At 32.9% G+C, this 13,650-nt stretch overlaps 1 protein-coding gene across 1 annotated transcript; it reads left to right on the plus strand.

Moving 5' to 3' along the window:
* Window positions 1–263: 263 nt before the first annotated feature.
* Window positions 264–12,137, plus strand: LOC132545233 (receptor-type tyrosine-protein phosphatase delta-like). Its single transcript, XM_060208909.1, has 19 exons — window positions 264–357; window positions 505–619; window positions 813–889; window positions 2,818–3,044; window positions 3,351–3,438; window positions 3,762–3,835; window positions 3,989–4,025; window positions 4,351–4,448; window positions 4,759–4,890; window positions 5,068–5,213; window positions 5,449–5,584; window positions 6,243–6,374; window positions 6,810–6,903; window positions 7,534–7,598; window positions 8,526–8,648; window positions 8,896–9,030; window positions 9,130–9,275; window positions 9,898–10,033; window positions 12,066–12,137. The coding sequence occupies exons 1-19, from the start codon at window positions 264–266 to the stop codon at window positions 12,135–12,137; spliced, it is 2,127 nt and encodes a 708-aa protein (XP_060064892.1).
* Window positions 12,138–13,650: the final 1,513 nt, after the last annotated feature.

A 13,650-nucleotide genomic window follows, 5' to 3' on the forward strand; every position in this document is an offset into this window, starting at 1 on the left:
TTTATTTCCTTGAAGAGACCTTAACGAAATGTTTTTATTCTTTTTTATTTAATTTTATTTTATTGTAATAACTCCTTTCTTAATTTTATGTTTGATATCAATTGTTGGTTGGTATCGGAATCTTCGTTGATTTAATGTAGTGGTAAGAATGTTGTGGAGTTCGAAGTAAACTTTCATCTCGATCAGGATGTAACGAAAAAAAAAACAAAAAAAAACATAGGAAATACCGAAATGTCACTGAATTTTATTCAAACTCATTTTCCATGAAAATATGGTTCCCGAAAAAACATGATCCGCTCACCCACCTGCCGGGGGATTTGGATACGTATAAGAAAAAGAACCAGGTGTTCCGGCAGGGTAAGCGTATGCTGCTTCCACGACGATACCCGTAAGGTTGTTCTTGGTCGATCCAAGTAAGGAATGTCACGTTCCAAAATGAAAACAAGATAAACAATAACGGAATTGCCAGGCAAACTAACATGATGCATATTTTTAATGTGATAGTACAAACTAAACAGTATGAGAAAAGCCCGTCTGGAAGCAGTGCTGCGATCGGAGGAAGTGTGGCCGCTGTTGTAGCTGTTGTGATTGTTATTTTGGTCGCATACATTGTTGTAAGGTCAGTATTCAATCGTTTCTCCGACAGTTATTACCGAAAAAACTCAATTCAATGTGTAATTAAAATTTATAATTTGTTCATTTTTTAAAAATGCAGAAAAAAATTCTAGGAACAAAATGGTTAAAGAATATTAAGGTAATGTTGTTGACAATGCTATTACGTCAAAGGTTTCATGTTGAATTGCATTTTTCAGGAAACGCAGAAATGCTAGCAAAGAAGGGCGTGAGAGTAACAACTACATACCACCCAATCGGCGTTCTAGTAGAAGAGGTACCTTTAACCCATTGTTCTACACTTACAAAAATATGTACATACGGTACACATGTATATACATACTCTATAAAATATATATAAGTGGCGGTTGCCAGGAATAAATAAGGCGCGTCAAGGTGACAAAAGGCGATCTCCACTTCTTTATATCAAGAAATAATTCATGAATTATATTTTCAAATTCAAAAATCTTTCGGATTTATTAGTAAACATCAAACTAATCACTTTTCAGTTATTCATGTTCTTGTCTTTAATGACTCCGACCTAAAACCGTATAATTGGTCATCATTGTACATTCAACGACACATAAGTTTCATTTAGCATTTCCCTTGAATATCCACGGTATATTATCGTCTTCGACACAGGGAACTATATGTAGTTGCTCAATCTACTTAATACATAGATATGTTTAGCATTTGTAATCGATACGTGTGATCAATGTTATTTTCACCTTTGTAGAATACAATTTGTTTAACTTAGATATAAAATATATAACTATGATGTCTTGAATACGTTACTGCAAGAAATTCTTAATGACGATAATTTTTTTTTGAGACTTAATAAATTCCATGTACAGTATAGTGTCACTGCTATGGAGAATTCAAATAAAACCGTGTAATGATAATGAAAGAATGCATTTGTTTGTAATGACCGACATCGTGACACAAATAACTGACACAAATGCTTGCTGTTATAACTTAAAATATTAAGTGCTTTCTTAAATTAATTTATTAATATTAATTTATTCGTCTTAGAACCAGACATTTCAGGGGTTGTCACATCACTGTATAATATTGACAAAGTTCATCTGATCAGTAAAGGGACCGTTTTAAAACTATTTTCTAATGTATAGTTAGTTGATATTAGGCTCAAATTAATTTTAACATTCTGTACAATTCACATCATTGTATACGTCGATTACAAAGATACCTGTATTAGTTAATCTAAACGTCACAAAAGAGATCAAGAGCAAGCAGTGATTAAGTGAAACAGTAGTATATTAATAATATTCTGTATTTTCATCGTTATAATAATTATGATTACAAGCTAATTAATGATATGTATATATATACTTACAACTGAAACGTCTAAAATTTAGGAAAAGACATATATCAATTACCCGTAAGCTGTGTTTTAGCCTATGTTTGTATTGGTAAAACATCAATATATATGTTCCTTATGTATAATAACTGAAGTGGGAATGTGTTTACATTTATCATGATATCTCTCCTTCAACGCTGATTTCAAGGTCCATGTAAAATCATAAAAAAGACCAAAGGCTACCATAAACTATTAAGAAGTATTGCAACATGCATAAAACCATTTATTTCAATTTTTAAATGATGAACAGTAAACGTTGGTAATATTTGATTGTGATGAAGGGGATAACTCCACACAGCTTGGATTGGAATTCAGTGTATATTTCATCATATAAACCTTGTAAAATGTCCCAATGTGGTTAGATCATATAATCCAATCAAGACGTTTGTATATCAGTTGTGGTATACTGGCTATTTTATAACATCAAAATAGCTATATTGTATGCAAACTCATTTAATTATTGTTTTCTTTTTTTAAGGAACTTTGTTTTCTTCTCTTTGGCGGTCGTTGCCTATACATGATTCAAACATTAAATTTTTTACTAAGACGTTCAGTTCTGATTACCAAACAGAGAGGTTTTCAATATTGCTTTCCATAGACAACGGATATTGGAAATTATCAACTCCATTTATTCGAGTAATAGGTCTAGTGCATATAAGCATCTAAATTTTTGTATTCCCCAGTTGCCTCATGCGTTCAAGATTTAGGCCCTTAGCATCATTGTCCTAGAAGCACCAACATTCGTATGAGGCAGTTTAATTTTATATTGGACTCTTTTGCACAATCTGTTGTTATCTTATGACACCTTATTCTTATCTATACTTCAGATGAACACGTATATGTAAATGTTGTTACAAGTGACTGCAAGAATAGAACATCATTAGCGGTTGAATCAGCAAACGTGAATGAGACTGACATTGACGAAGACGAGGTTATTTATGTCAATGGCCCAAACGACATAAAATTGCGAGGAGAAACCAAAATTTTAGTGTCTAAATTGAAAGAAGTTGTAACAACTAAACACGAAAATGAAATGTACGAGGTGGAGTTTAAGGTAACTAGTAAAGGGGAACTAAACAGCACAAAATGATATAAAAACTATGTGTAAACTCATCTGGTGATAAACTCTATGACAGTATGTTAATGATAAATAATATTGCATGCATGAAATTTTCAATGTAAGCCATATTTAGATAAGACAACAAAACGCAAGGAACGTTTCCTCATCACATTAAATGTAGCATATCAACCCTGCATATACTTGCCTTCTTATTATGATTTCTTTTCTTTTTATCTACATATTTTCTTTCCTTTTTAATTTCTGAAACCATTGTCCTTTCATTTCGATTATGTCTTTCAGAGTTTACCGCATGGCTTGAAACATCCGCACGAAACATCAAAGCTGACACAAAACTTACAACTGAATAGATTCAAAACTACATTTCCGTGTAAGTTGTTAGTAGTATATCAGATGTACAAACACAATCAGTATTAACAGTTTAAGTTCATAGCTGTATAGATAATGGTGGTTAATCAAATTAAGACCTTTTTTGGAACAAATTCTGTAGCAAATATTTACGGAAAACACTATTGTTTTCTTTTGTGACCTAAAAGATACAGTACGTTATAAAAGTTCCAAATGCTAAACCATTACACTTGTCTTAGCATCACTCCATTATAAAACGATTCATATCAAATGATACAGTGCATAGGTTACCTTCAATCCGTTTCTGTTTGAATATAATTATTTTGATATCATATTATATTCCAGATGATCATTCAAGAGTTATCCTTAAGAAGGAAAAGAAAAACAGCACTGACTACATCAATGCTAATTTTATCGATGTATGTAAATCAATACATTATCATCTACTTTAAGTGGTTTTATATGAAATCAATTTTATATTGCGTTTGTAACTTTCGATTCATTAGATTTGTGATACAAGATGATGTTTGCAACAATGTAAAATATTCTGCGTGTCTTATTCTGTTTTGCAGGGTGTCCGAAAACAGAAGGCATACATTGCTACACAAGGCGAGTAAGATTAGCATGATCGTTCAAAAGTTTAAAAAAAAATCTACTGGCAAATGCATTTGTAAGTTATAGAAAGTTAGAAATTGACTTTTTGTGTATGTTTCTACCATACTCTGAAACATCTTTGCACCATGTATACCTCTATAGCCTTCCTTTTGTTGATAAACTTGTATTGGCTAAGAAGTTTCATCACATAAAACATGCAATTTTTTTCACAAAATATATAAAAATATATTGATTGGAAGTGATTTCTGATAACTTTACATATGTATCTAAAATGATCTTGTTTATGATTTTTGACTGAAATTTGTTTTACATAAAATAGGCCCAAAAGCTGTAACGATGGAGGATTTCTGGAGGATGACATGGCAAAACAATTGTGGAAAAATTGTCATGCTGGCAAATCTAGTGGAACTTGGAAAGGTAAAACCCGATTTCTTAAGATTGAGTTTTTTGTAAATTAAGCATTACAGGGAACATTGATGTAAGTGGTTTTGTTGTGTTTATTACGACACGTAATGATTGGGAACAATCCACTATGATTCACATTTAGCTTGATTGCACGTAAAGGTGTACAACAAATACGCAGCCACGGCTATGACATGATTTTGTTTTTTAATCATACACAATAAGAGACATGGTTTTGTTACTGTCAATCTGGTTCTTCATTGTCAGTTACAGTTGTTTTTAATAATGAATGTAAAAGTTCTTAATATAGTACAATCACCTTTAGGTTAAATGTACGACATACTGGACAGGAGATGATGGACACCCCTTGGAGCTTGGTCTATTTCAAGTGACAATGCAGGAAGAGATGACTTATGCATTCTATACCATTAGGAAACTTTCAGTGAAGAACAAAGAAGTGAGTATTATCCTCATCATTTCTCCTAATAGACCTCTGAATCTAATATTTGAGAAGTCACGCAGTGTGGCCTGAGGTTAATGTACGAAATTGTCAATGATGTCAATGTGACTATGAATTAATATATATATGACACTAAAGTTGTAGATAAATGCTGAAATATGGATTAATTTATAGACAAACAGCACAAGACAAATAACACAGTACCACTTCACAAGATGGCCAGACCACGGAGTACCGGAACCTTTTGAACTCCTTCAATTCCAAAAGCGAGTGTCGAGTGGACATACCAAACATAAAGGTCCTTTAATTGTACACTGCAGGTATTTAACAGAGATGTTTAAGTGAAAAGGCTTATAAATCGGATTTTATCCATAACAATTACATGAGTAAACATATGTATAGATATAAAGGCAAGAACAAGAAATCTTATTTTCATTTTACTAAGAATAATGTTTATGATATGGAATGTGTTTAGGAATGGTTGCGGAGAAAACAACATACTTATTTTCTGTCTGAGTTAACAAACATTATGTTTTGTGTTGCGGATATTTTCAGTGCTGGTATTGGACGAACTGGCACTTACATTGCACTCGACGCTTTGTTACTGGATGGAAAGAACAATGGAGATATTGACGTATTTGCGTACACTGAAACAATGAGGAAAGACCGAATGAATATGATACAAACGGCGGTAGGATTACTTGCTTAATATTATTATGTATTTTACAAAGGCCACATTTGTATAGTATTTATTAATACAAATTTAAAGTAAGAAACAATAGAACAAAGCAACGAATTAAACTGCATCATACAGCTATTTCGTCCTTCTAGCACTCGTCAGTGATGCTACGTCATACGGCTGTTTAGTCCTTCTAGCACTCGTAAGTGATGCTACATCATACAGCTGTTTCGTCCTTCTAGCACTCGTAAGTGATGTTAAGGGCCTAAAGTTTGAAGCGAAGGGGGCGACTAAGAGAAAACTAAAGTGATCGGAAGAAAAGTCAAAATTTAGACTGGGAGGTGCTGCAGCATATATTAGCTATAGAAAAAGTCTACTTCCCTGTCACAAACACACTTATTGAATTATTTGGAGTTGGTAAAATAAATGTAAGATCTTGCTTTTTCCTGTTGGATTTAATAAGAAATACTGTTATACAGACATATGAATAGCGCTGAAAGTCGATCGCAGAAGTGCGTCAATATTTAGGAAGTCATTGTAACAATAATGAGAGAAAACAAACGTTTGCAAAGGTGCGCCTTGAAAATATCAGTCAACACAGTTTGCATACGGTTCACATGGATGACATATGAAGCTATGTTTTTATATCTTGTATGTTAAATCATTTCAGAAACAGTACGAAATGCTTCATTATGTACTATTGGAGGCTTTAAAAGTTGAAACGGAAAGCATGTCAAAGACGGACTTTTGTAAGGCTATCGCGGACATGTTTGAGGACAACATTCCAACCCAGCAGTATGCAGTAAGTAGTGCTTATTCAATAAAAACAACGTATCGGTATAATATACCCTACACAAACACAACATAATAGCATGACATAATAATGCATAGCATGATATTACTTAATATATTATCTATTCACCTTCATTGCATATGATAATACATAATGTTTTGCAAAGTTACGGGGAACAGTAACATTAAATGCGACAATACATAAACGTTAAACTGCAAAAAAAAAAAAATCCCTCTTTGTTGTAATTATTACTCAATCTGTACACAAATATAATGTTTTCGTTTTATCTGAAGGTAAATTACACCCAAGAATTTTATAGTAATTCATCTGTTTGTCAATGAAAGACTACACAACACAAAGTTTATTCAAACAATTGACTATTCAATATAACATGTGATTGTTCGTAACTAAAATTAGTTTTATTAGCAATACTTTATCTTGTAGATGGTAAATTTAGAAAGACCTGAATATAATACCAGTGACTATAAGACAGCTTTAACGAACAAGAAGAAGAACCGGGACCCATCAATCTTAGCAGGTTTGTACAGACTCAAAGGTGTTTTTACCGGTCATAGAAAATTTACGATTTGTCGCTTGTAGCTTATTTGATCCAGGAAGGAATGGTTGTTTGAAACAAGACATCTAAAAGTACCGATAAAAAACTTACCAACATTTAAAAAAATATATTGTTTTCAGAGTTAAATCAATTTGAAATAGAATGAGTATAACTTATAACAAACATGATTCATAACTTAATCATCTCTTGCATTTTATAATACTTTCAGCAAATGTGAGAGAGGAATATCGTTTGATGCTCGCCTGATGGTTCTGTTTTTTTATACCCTGTTAACATTTGAGAACGTGACATTAGTCAATTGGATTGACTTAGATTTGCATGGCGGGTGTCGTCGATGAAACACAGGGTCTTGTTCGTCTTTTGCTTTTTCAAGAGTCTTCGTGTAAACCTTTTTGTTCCTATTCGGGCTAGTTTTATTGAATTTGAGTTTGGATTCTGATTGTGTCGACATGTTGGTATTTTCTTGTTGTTTATTAAACATATCCGTGTAGTTTAAGTAAGTTTTGAAGAAACATAACACTAGTATCATCTTTTTATTCTGGAAAAATGCACCCTTTACTTAAAAATGAAAGCTGTGTCTTATCCTTACAGTTGAAAAGTACAGGACACGTCTAATGTCTACGCCATCGGGGTATATCAACGCTGTCAACATACCGGTAGGAGGACATGTATTTAAGATAATTCTATTTCAAGGCACAATGTAGAAAATGTCAATATATTTTAACTGGATATATGTACTTTAGTATCTTAATCAAGAATTTGAAATATTTTATTCTTCCGAGTATTCCACAATTTACTTTTACGGTTTCTATGAAATACAATTTTTGCTTTTAGTTTTGATATCATTAAAGGAATTGTCAAAATACACAATGTCAAATGTGTATCGATTCTTCAAAAAGCAACATCTTCATTATAGTTAGATAATGAGTTAAACTACATTACATCCTGATAAGACCTGTTGAAATCTAGGAGGGAATCATGGATATTTGAAATAAGCTGAACATATTTCATATTATAAATAGCATGATGCCAGAACACATGAAATCAATATCATGTTAACATTATTTGGTTCCGTTGTCAAACATGCATGTACAAAAATATTGGTATTTTCATTTTTTAAGAACACGTCTATCTGTATTTTTCTGCCCGTTGATCTATACCAAAATTCAAAGTTTTAAATATTAAAAGGTCTTACTAAATATGCTAGGCAGTTCTTGATAATTATACTTATCTGACTCTGACCTTCACCCTCTTTCGTATTTCTCTCTTCTGTTAAGATTTGTTTCTTTATGAACTTTCTAAACTAAACTGAATGCATTAAAATTCATCTGGATAAGTTAATCATAATTGCAACAACTATCTGCATTGTGTATATATCGCCGCCCTGAATGTAAATTCGTGAGAATTTTAATTCTTTAAGTGATGGAATTGGTTCACTTCCATATCTACATTCCACGCTTTTGTGTGATATGGTATTAATAGGTGCTATTAACTTGTGTCTTTTATACAACACTTAAACATTTTCCGTTGTGTCTATTTAGTATAAATGTATCCATAAATGATGACTGAATTTGTTACTACAGGGATACAGAACCCCGTATGGTTACATACTTACTCAGCATCCCCTGGACTACACCGTCACTGACTTCCTATCTTTGGTGGCAGAGGAACGATCGGGAATAGTGGTGTCAATTGGTTCTTTAGAGGTTTGAAAAACTATCTGAACTAACCATCAATCTTTTTATACATGTAAATTGACGGTTGTATATGCCATTTTATCATTGATATATGTGGGACATTTTCATTACTCTTTGATATTTTATTTGTTTTATTGACCTATTTATAAATATTCTAAAGTAAAATGAACATTCCACAGCGGTTGGTAAAATGAACACGAGGAGAAGTAATTTATCAGAGAAAGAGACTCCATATATTGAATGTCTTTCCTTCCAGAGTAATCCGAGTTGGCCTACAACAGCAGGATCTCAGGCAAAGTTTGGCAACTTTCTTATTACAAATATTCAAAGTAATCACCATTCTCTTGGATCTGAGCGAGTTGAAGAACGGCAGCTTGCCATAGAAAATAAAGTAAGAACTCTTTCTTTGGTTACAAAATGTTTCATTCAATAAGTTACCTGTGTTTCTAACTGACTCCTCGAAAAAAATCAATTTTTCTTTTCAAAACAGGAAACCGGGGCTGACACAAAGATAACACTTTTCGAAACACCTTCTTGGGGTAGAACATTGCCAAAGTCAAGCTTTATGATGGAACTGATACAGACAATCCAGTGTAAGCGAGGATTAGATGCACCCGCTGTTATCATCACATGCAGGTGAACTTGCATTTTGTACTAGTTAGATATAATGTAATCTTTTTTTATTTCAAATAGAGTAACAACTTTAGATAGCCGTTGCCACGTTAGGTAGCCATGGACGAAACGTGATAAAAGAATCTTCTTAAAACTGTTGTAACATTTATATAACCATTAATATCAGGATTACACCAGGTTGGTGTGTGACATCAGGTTATTTGATCTGTCGACAACTTAGTCATGGCTTAGTCTGGAGAAAATTCTACACATAGAGCTAGAAAGAAGTTAATATTGTTGGTTGATCATCACATCTATACTTACATTAACTTTTAACATCAGTTCCAGACTCCTTTCCTGAATTTCGAAACCCTTCGATATATATATACAGATATTTAATCACTCACATATTTCATATTTATAAATAATGGATTCTATGTTTTCTTGTACAATCTTTTCCGGATTGGTGTACATTTGTTTTACTATATTCAGTTTCGCCTTAGCTTTTCATACTCTGCTATTAAATTATTGAAGCTAATTTGGTGTTTAATGAACGATTAAAATGACATCGAATACTTTACATTAAATACTACAAAAAAAAAAAAAAAAATCCCAAAAAACAAAAAAACAAAAATATTAATTTCAGAGATGGCGCTACAGAAAGCGGTCTCTTATGTGTACTGTGTAATGTAATGGAGCGCCTAGAAGTCCACGGTGACGTAGACATCATGGCAGCGGTCAGACAGATCCAGATTCGGCGACCACAGTGTATCTCCAGCAAGGTATTGCATGTAAAATAATATACTACAGTTAATCAAACTACGTGATGAACTGGCCCAGCAACGTCGTCATTACTGTCAGTATATTCTGAATGCATATTCATTATTTAATTTATCATGTCTTGGGACTCTCTATGATGAATATTGTTAGAGCGACGAATTCATTTTGGAATAGTTTACAGGGTGTTTTAAACACAATCCATTGCTATCTTACTTATCTTTTTGATAGATAGTTACAGTGCAACATACAAGTTTCTTACAATAGCCGTATTTTTTACTTGAAATTAAACATATGTTTGATATCAATTGTTGACATAATGCAATGATAATGGGGCCAGACGTTTCTAAATTCTAATTGTCTCCTGTACCATCGATAAAGTAAGTCATGTAGATCTTAGTAAGTCATGATGTCAAAGTACTACAGAGTAGGTACAAAACAACAGGAAAACACCAACATCTCAACATAATTATAATTCCAACTCCAATTCAATAAAATTAACGCAAAAAAGAACAAAAGAAAGATCTACACGGAGACTCCTGAAAAAGTGCGAGGAGAATAAATCCAGGTGTTACAGAAGAGTAAGCATTTTCCGCTTCATCGACGACATGTATTAGGTAAATCTGGGTCTATGTAATTAACATCATGTCCTCAAATAAGAAGGTTAAAACAATATAACCAATAGACAAGCTATCGAGTATTAAACACGTTCAGCTTCATATCACACAAAAAAGATACTATTCGCAATGATATCACTATATCGACCGTAAAATTTACCCACAATTTTTATCTCCAACATTTGAAACCATGTGTTGACAATTTGCTGCATGAAAATCGCGATAAGGGAAAAAGACCCTTGAATATCGAATCGCTGCGACATGCTAACATCCTTGGTTGGGGATTCAAAGTTTTTGCTATCCAGAAATGGAACATTCACAATAGGGAAGTTAAAGTCAACAAGATTATCATACAACTTCGTGGAAAGCTGTTTATGTTGGACACGTTGAAGGAAATGATCGATATCAGGGGCTGATATAAAAGAGTTTGTAATGACCTTCACTTCTAGTTCTGATGGGTATATACGATGCGCGTGATCAATAAATTTTTTGTTATATAAAGACAAAACGTCATTAAAATATCTGTAAGTGAAATTAAACTTTGTAAGGTCTAAGGTCTGTTTTTATAAGCTCTTCAATATATTCAGCCTCGCATGAAAACAAAAAGTCAGCCAGCAGAGGGGCACAGTTAGTTCCTTTAGGTATGCCGAGGATATTGCCAACGAATTGGACGTTGTCAAGAGAAACTCAATCCTTTTTATGATTTCGTCCTCCGTATATTTTTTTATTTGAACGTTTTTTCCCCTCGAAAAGCGCCTCAGGATAGTTCACAACCATATATTTGTACCGTCGTTCATCTGTCTTGGAAAGGAACGTCCTCATAAGAGCACGAACAAAATCCTTCATTTTAGAATGGGATATGATGGTATACAGAGTTGAAAAATCCAATCATACTTTAGCAGGTATTTAAACAAATATCGGACACGTCGAACGAACAAATCGGGAATGAAATACCCCATCCCCCCCCCCCCTTAAAAAAAGTCGCTGATAAACATCACACACTTGCAACCCTTGATAAAATTCTAAAGAAGTTTGGCTTCAACTGTCGGCATTGTTCACAAAAATCGTTAGATTAGGAACAAACCTTTGAATATAATAACAACTAAGACATGCTAATACTGCAGGACAATTAAGGAGAAAACTTTTATTCAACTATGCAAGAAAAACAAACAAAATAAGAAAAGTAGACAGAAAATCATGCTTTTCATACGGCAATTGGTAACGTGCTCCTGTCAGCTACACTGTCCGAACTATTTAAAGTTTTCTCTTGCGTAGTTTGTGATAATGTTATGTTTCAGTTTATGAGAGAACATGTATGTTATTTACATTTTTCAAAATTCGTACTATCTCATTTGTTATACACAGATAGTGTTGTCCATTTAATTACTTCACTTCTTGTCTTATTTTTGTTATATTACAGGAACAGTACATATTTTGCTACAGATTAATACAGGACTACCTGGAGGCGAGCACTGTCTACGCCAATGTGTAAGAAATCGGTAAAGCATATAGACAATGGGAGTTCTTGTGAATTTGAAATAATATTTAGATGTTTGCAATTCCATGACCAATTCTGATAGCCTTGCAATATTCATATCAAGCAACAACAAAGCAATACTAGTATACAGTTAAAGAACTTTCAAGTTGTTTGTCAGTCTTCGTATTTATCTACAGCTGTCCTAAAATCGACCACCTATTAAGATTGTTCTCATCAACATCATTTGATTTACATACAAAGCAACATTCTTTATATCTTAGTAATTTGCCATATGGTATATTTAATCATATATGCTAAAGCACTATGAATACACCAAGCAAAATTACGATGAGGTGGAAGAAAATGAGGTTTTATTTGGATTTTATGATGACATACACATTAAATACCATTATTTTATCGCCAGGAAAACTTCAATATGTGCACGGTTATTTTATATGAAAATATGCTAGCTTATTTGTTTATTTTGATAATTCAGTATTTACTGTCGGGGAAGGTATTTTTAAGAATATATAAAGCTTTCATGCTAATTAAGTTATGTCCTGACCTTATTACAAGACCAATCTATCATATAAGGAAAAACTAAATTCCATTTGTGGAATGTGTAAATGTAAGCATAATAATCGATTGTTTTGGAACATTTTAATACGTTGTAATGTAATGTTAACCTTAGTTTTGTAATGACATTTGTATTTCATTACGTTTACTCATGTTATTGAAAATGTCTATATATACTGCGGGAGATAGCTCCATCGCCTGTACCAGTCTGTTCACAAATAGTTTACCTGTAGAGTAAACTTAGCCTTCACCTTGTGCACTATAAATGCACTTTTAAATATTATAAGGTGAAAAAGAACAGTTTGCGCTTTCTATAAAATATCAATTCAGGTTGTTGTTGAGCGCAAACGACAATCTTGACCGCAGTTCGCCGAGTGGACGAAAGTGTTAATTCACCTGTAAATTGTGTATGCCAGACATATTTTCAGTTCCATTTAGACTTTTTCTGTATAAAATATCTCGAAACAAATTCCTGCTTGATTTAAATGTAAGAAGTTAACTTATTTTGTCTTGCTAAGCTTTCCGTTTCAGTCTGTTGATGTTAGATGAACTGGTTCGAAAAGCGATATTTATTTATTTCAGTCATGTTCCTGATTAAATAAAAATTTCGTTTGATGCGTTAGTCGACACACGTCGGTTATCAACTTTTACTTTGATATGCTCTAAACTTTAATCAGGTGTGAATAATCACTATATTCCCAGTAAATAAAGGTTTACATTCTTTGACACTTGCTTATTAATTTTTTACATGCCAATGCGGAACTATTCAAAAGAAATAATCCGCGATAGGAACCGAAACAGCCAGGAATTTTAATCTTAAACTTAACGAAAACTGAAACGTTTAGTTTATATATATACATATATATGTTAATTTTTGAAAGCATAGATTCTGTAAGAAAAGAAAATAATAAAGGCGAAATAGGTTACACTTTCCGAAATCATGTCTTTCCAA

The sequence above is a fragment of the Ylistrum balloti genome, unplaced genomic scaffold, assembly GCF_031769215.1.
Source record: "Ylistrum balloti isolate Yb309-2 unplaced genomic scaffold, AGI_CSIRO_Ybal_v1 Utg369832, whole genome shotgun sequence".
In the NCBI taxonomy this organism is placed as follows: domain Eukaryota; kingdom Metazoa; phylum Mollusca; class Bivalvia; order Pectinida; family Pectinidae; genus Ylistrum; species Ylistrum balloti.

Bases quoted from the DNA above. Each gene is read 5' to 3' on its own strand.
- LOC132545233 (XM_060208909.1), top strand. From the start codon at position 264: ATGAAAATATGGTTCCCGAAAAAACATGATCCGCTCACCCACCTGCCG. The intron at 3,045-3,350 runs GTAACTAGTAAA...TATGTCTTTCAG, and splicing joins TGTACGAGGTGGAGTTTAAG to AGTTTACCGCATGGCTTGAA. The intron at 5,585-6,242 runs GTAGGATTACTT...AAATCATTTCAG, and splicing joins TGAATATGATACAAACGGCG to AAACAGTACGAAATGCTTCA.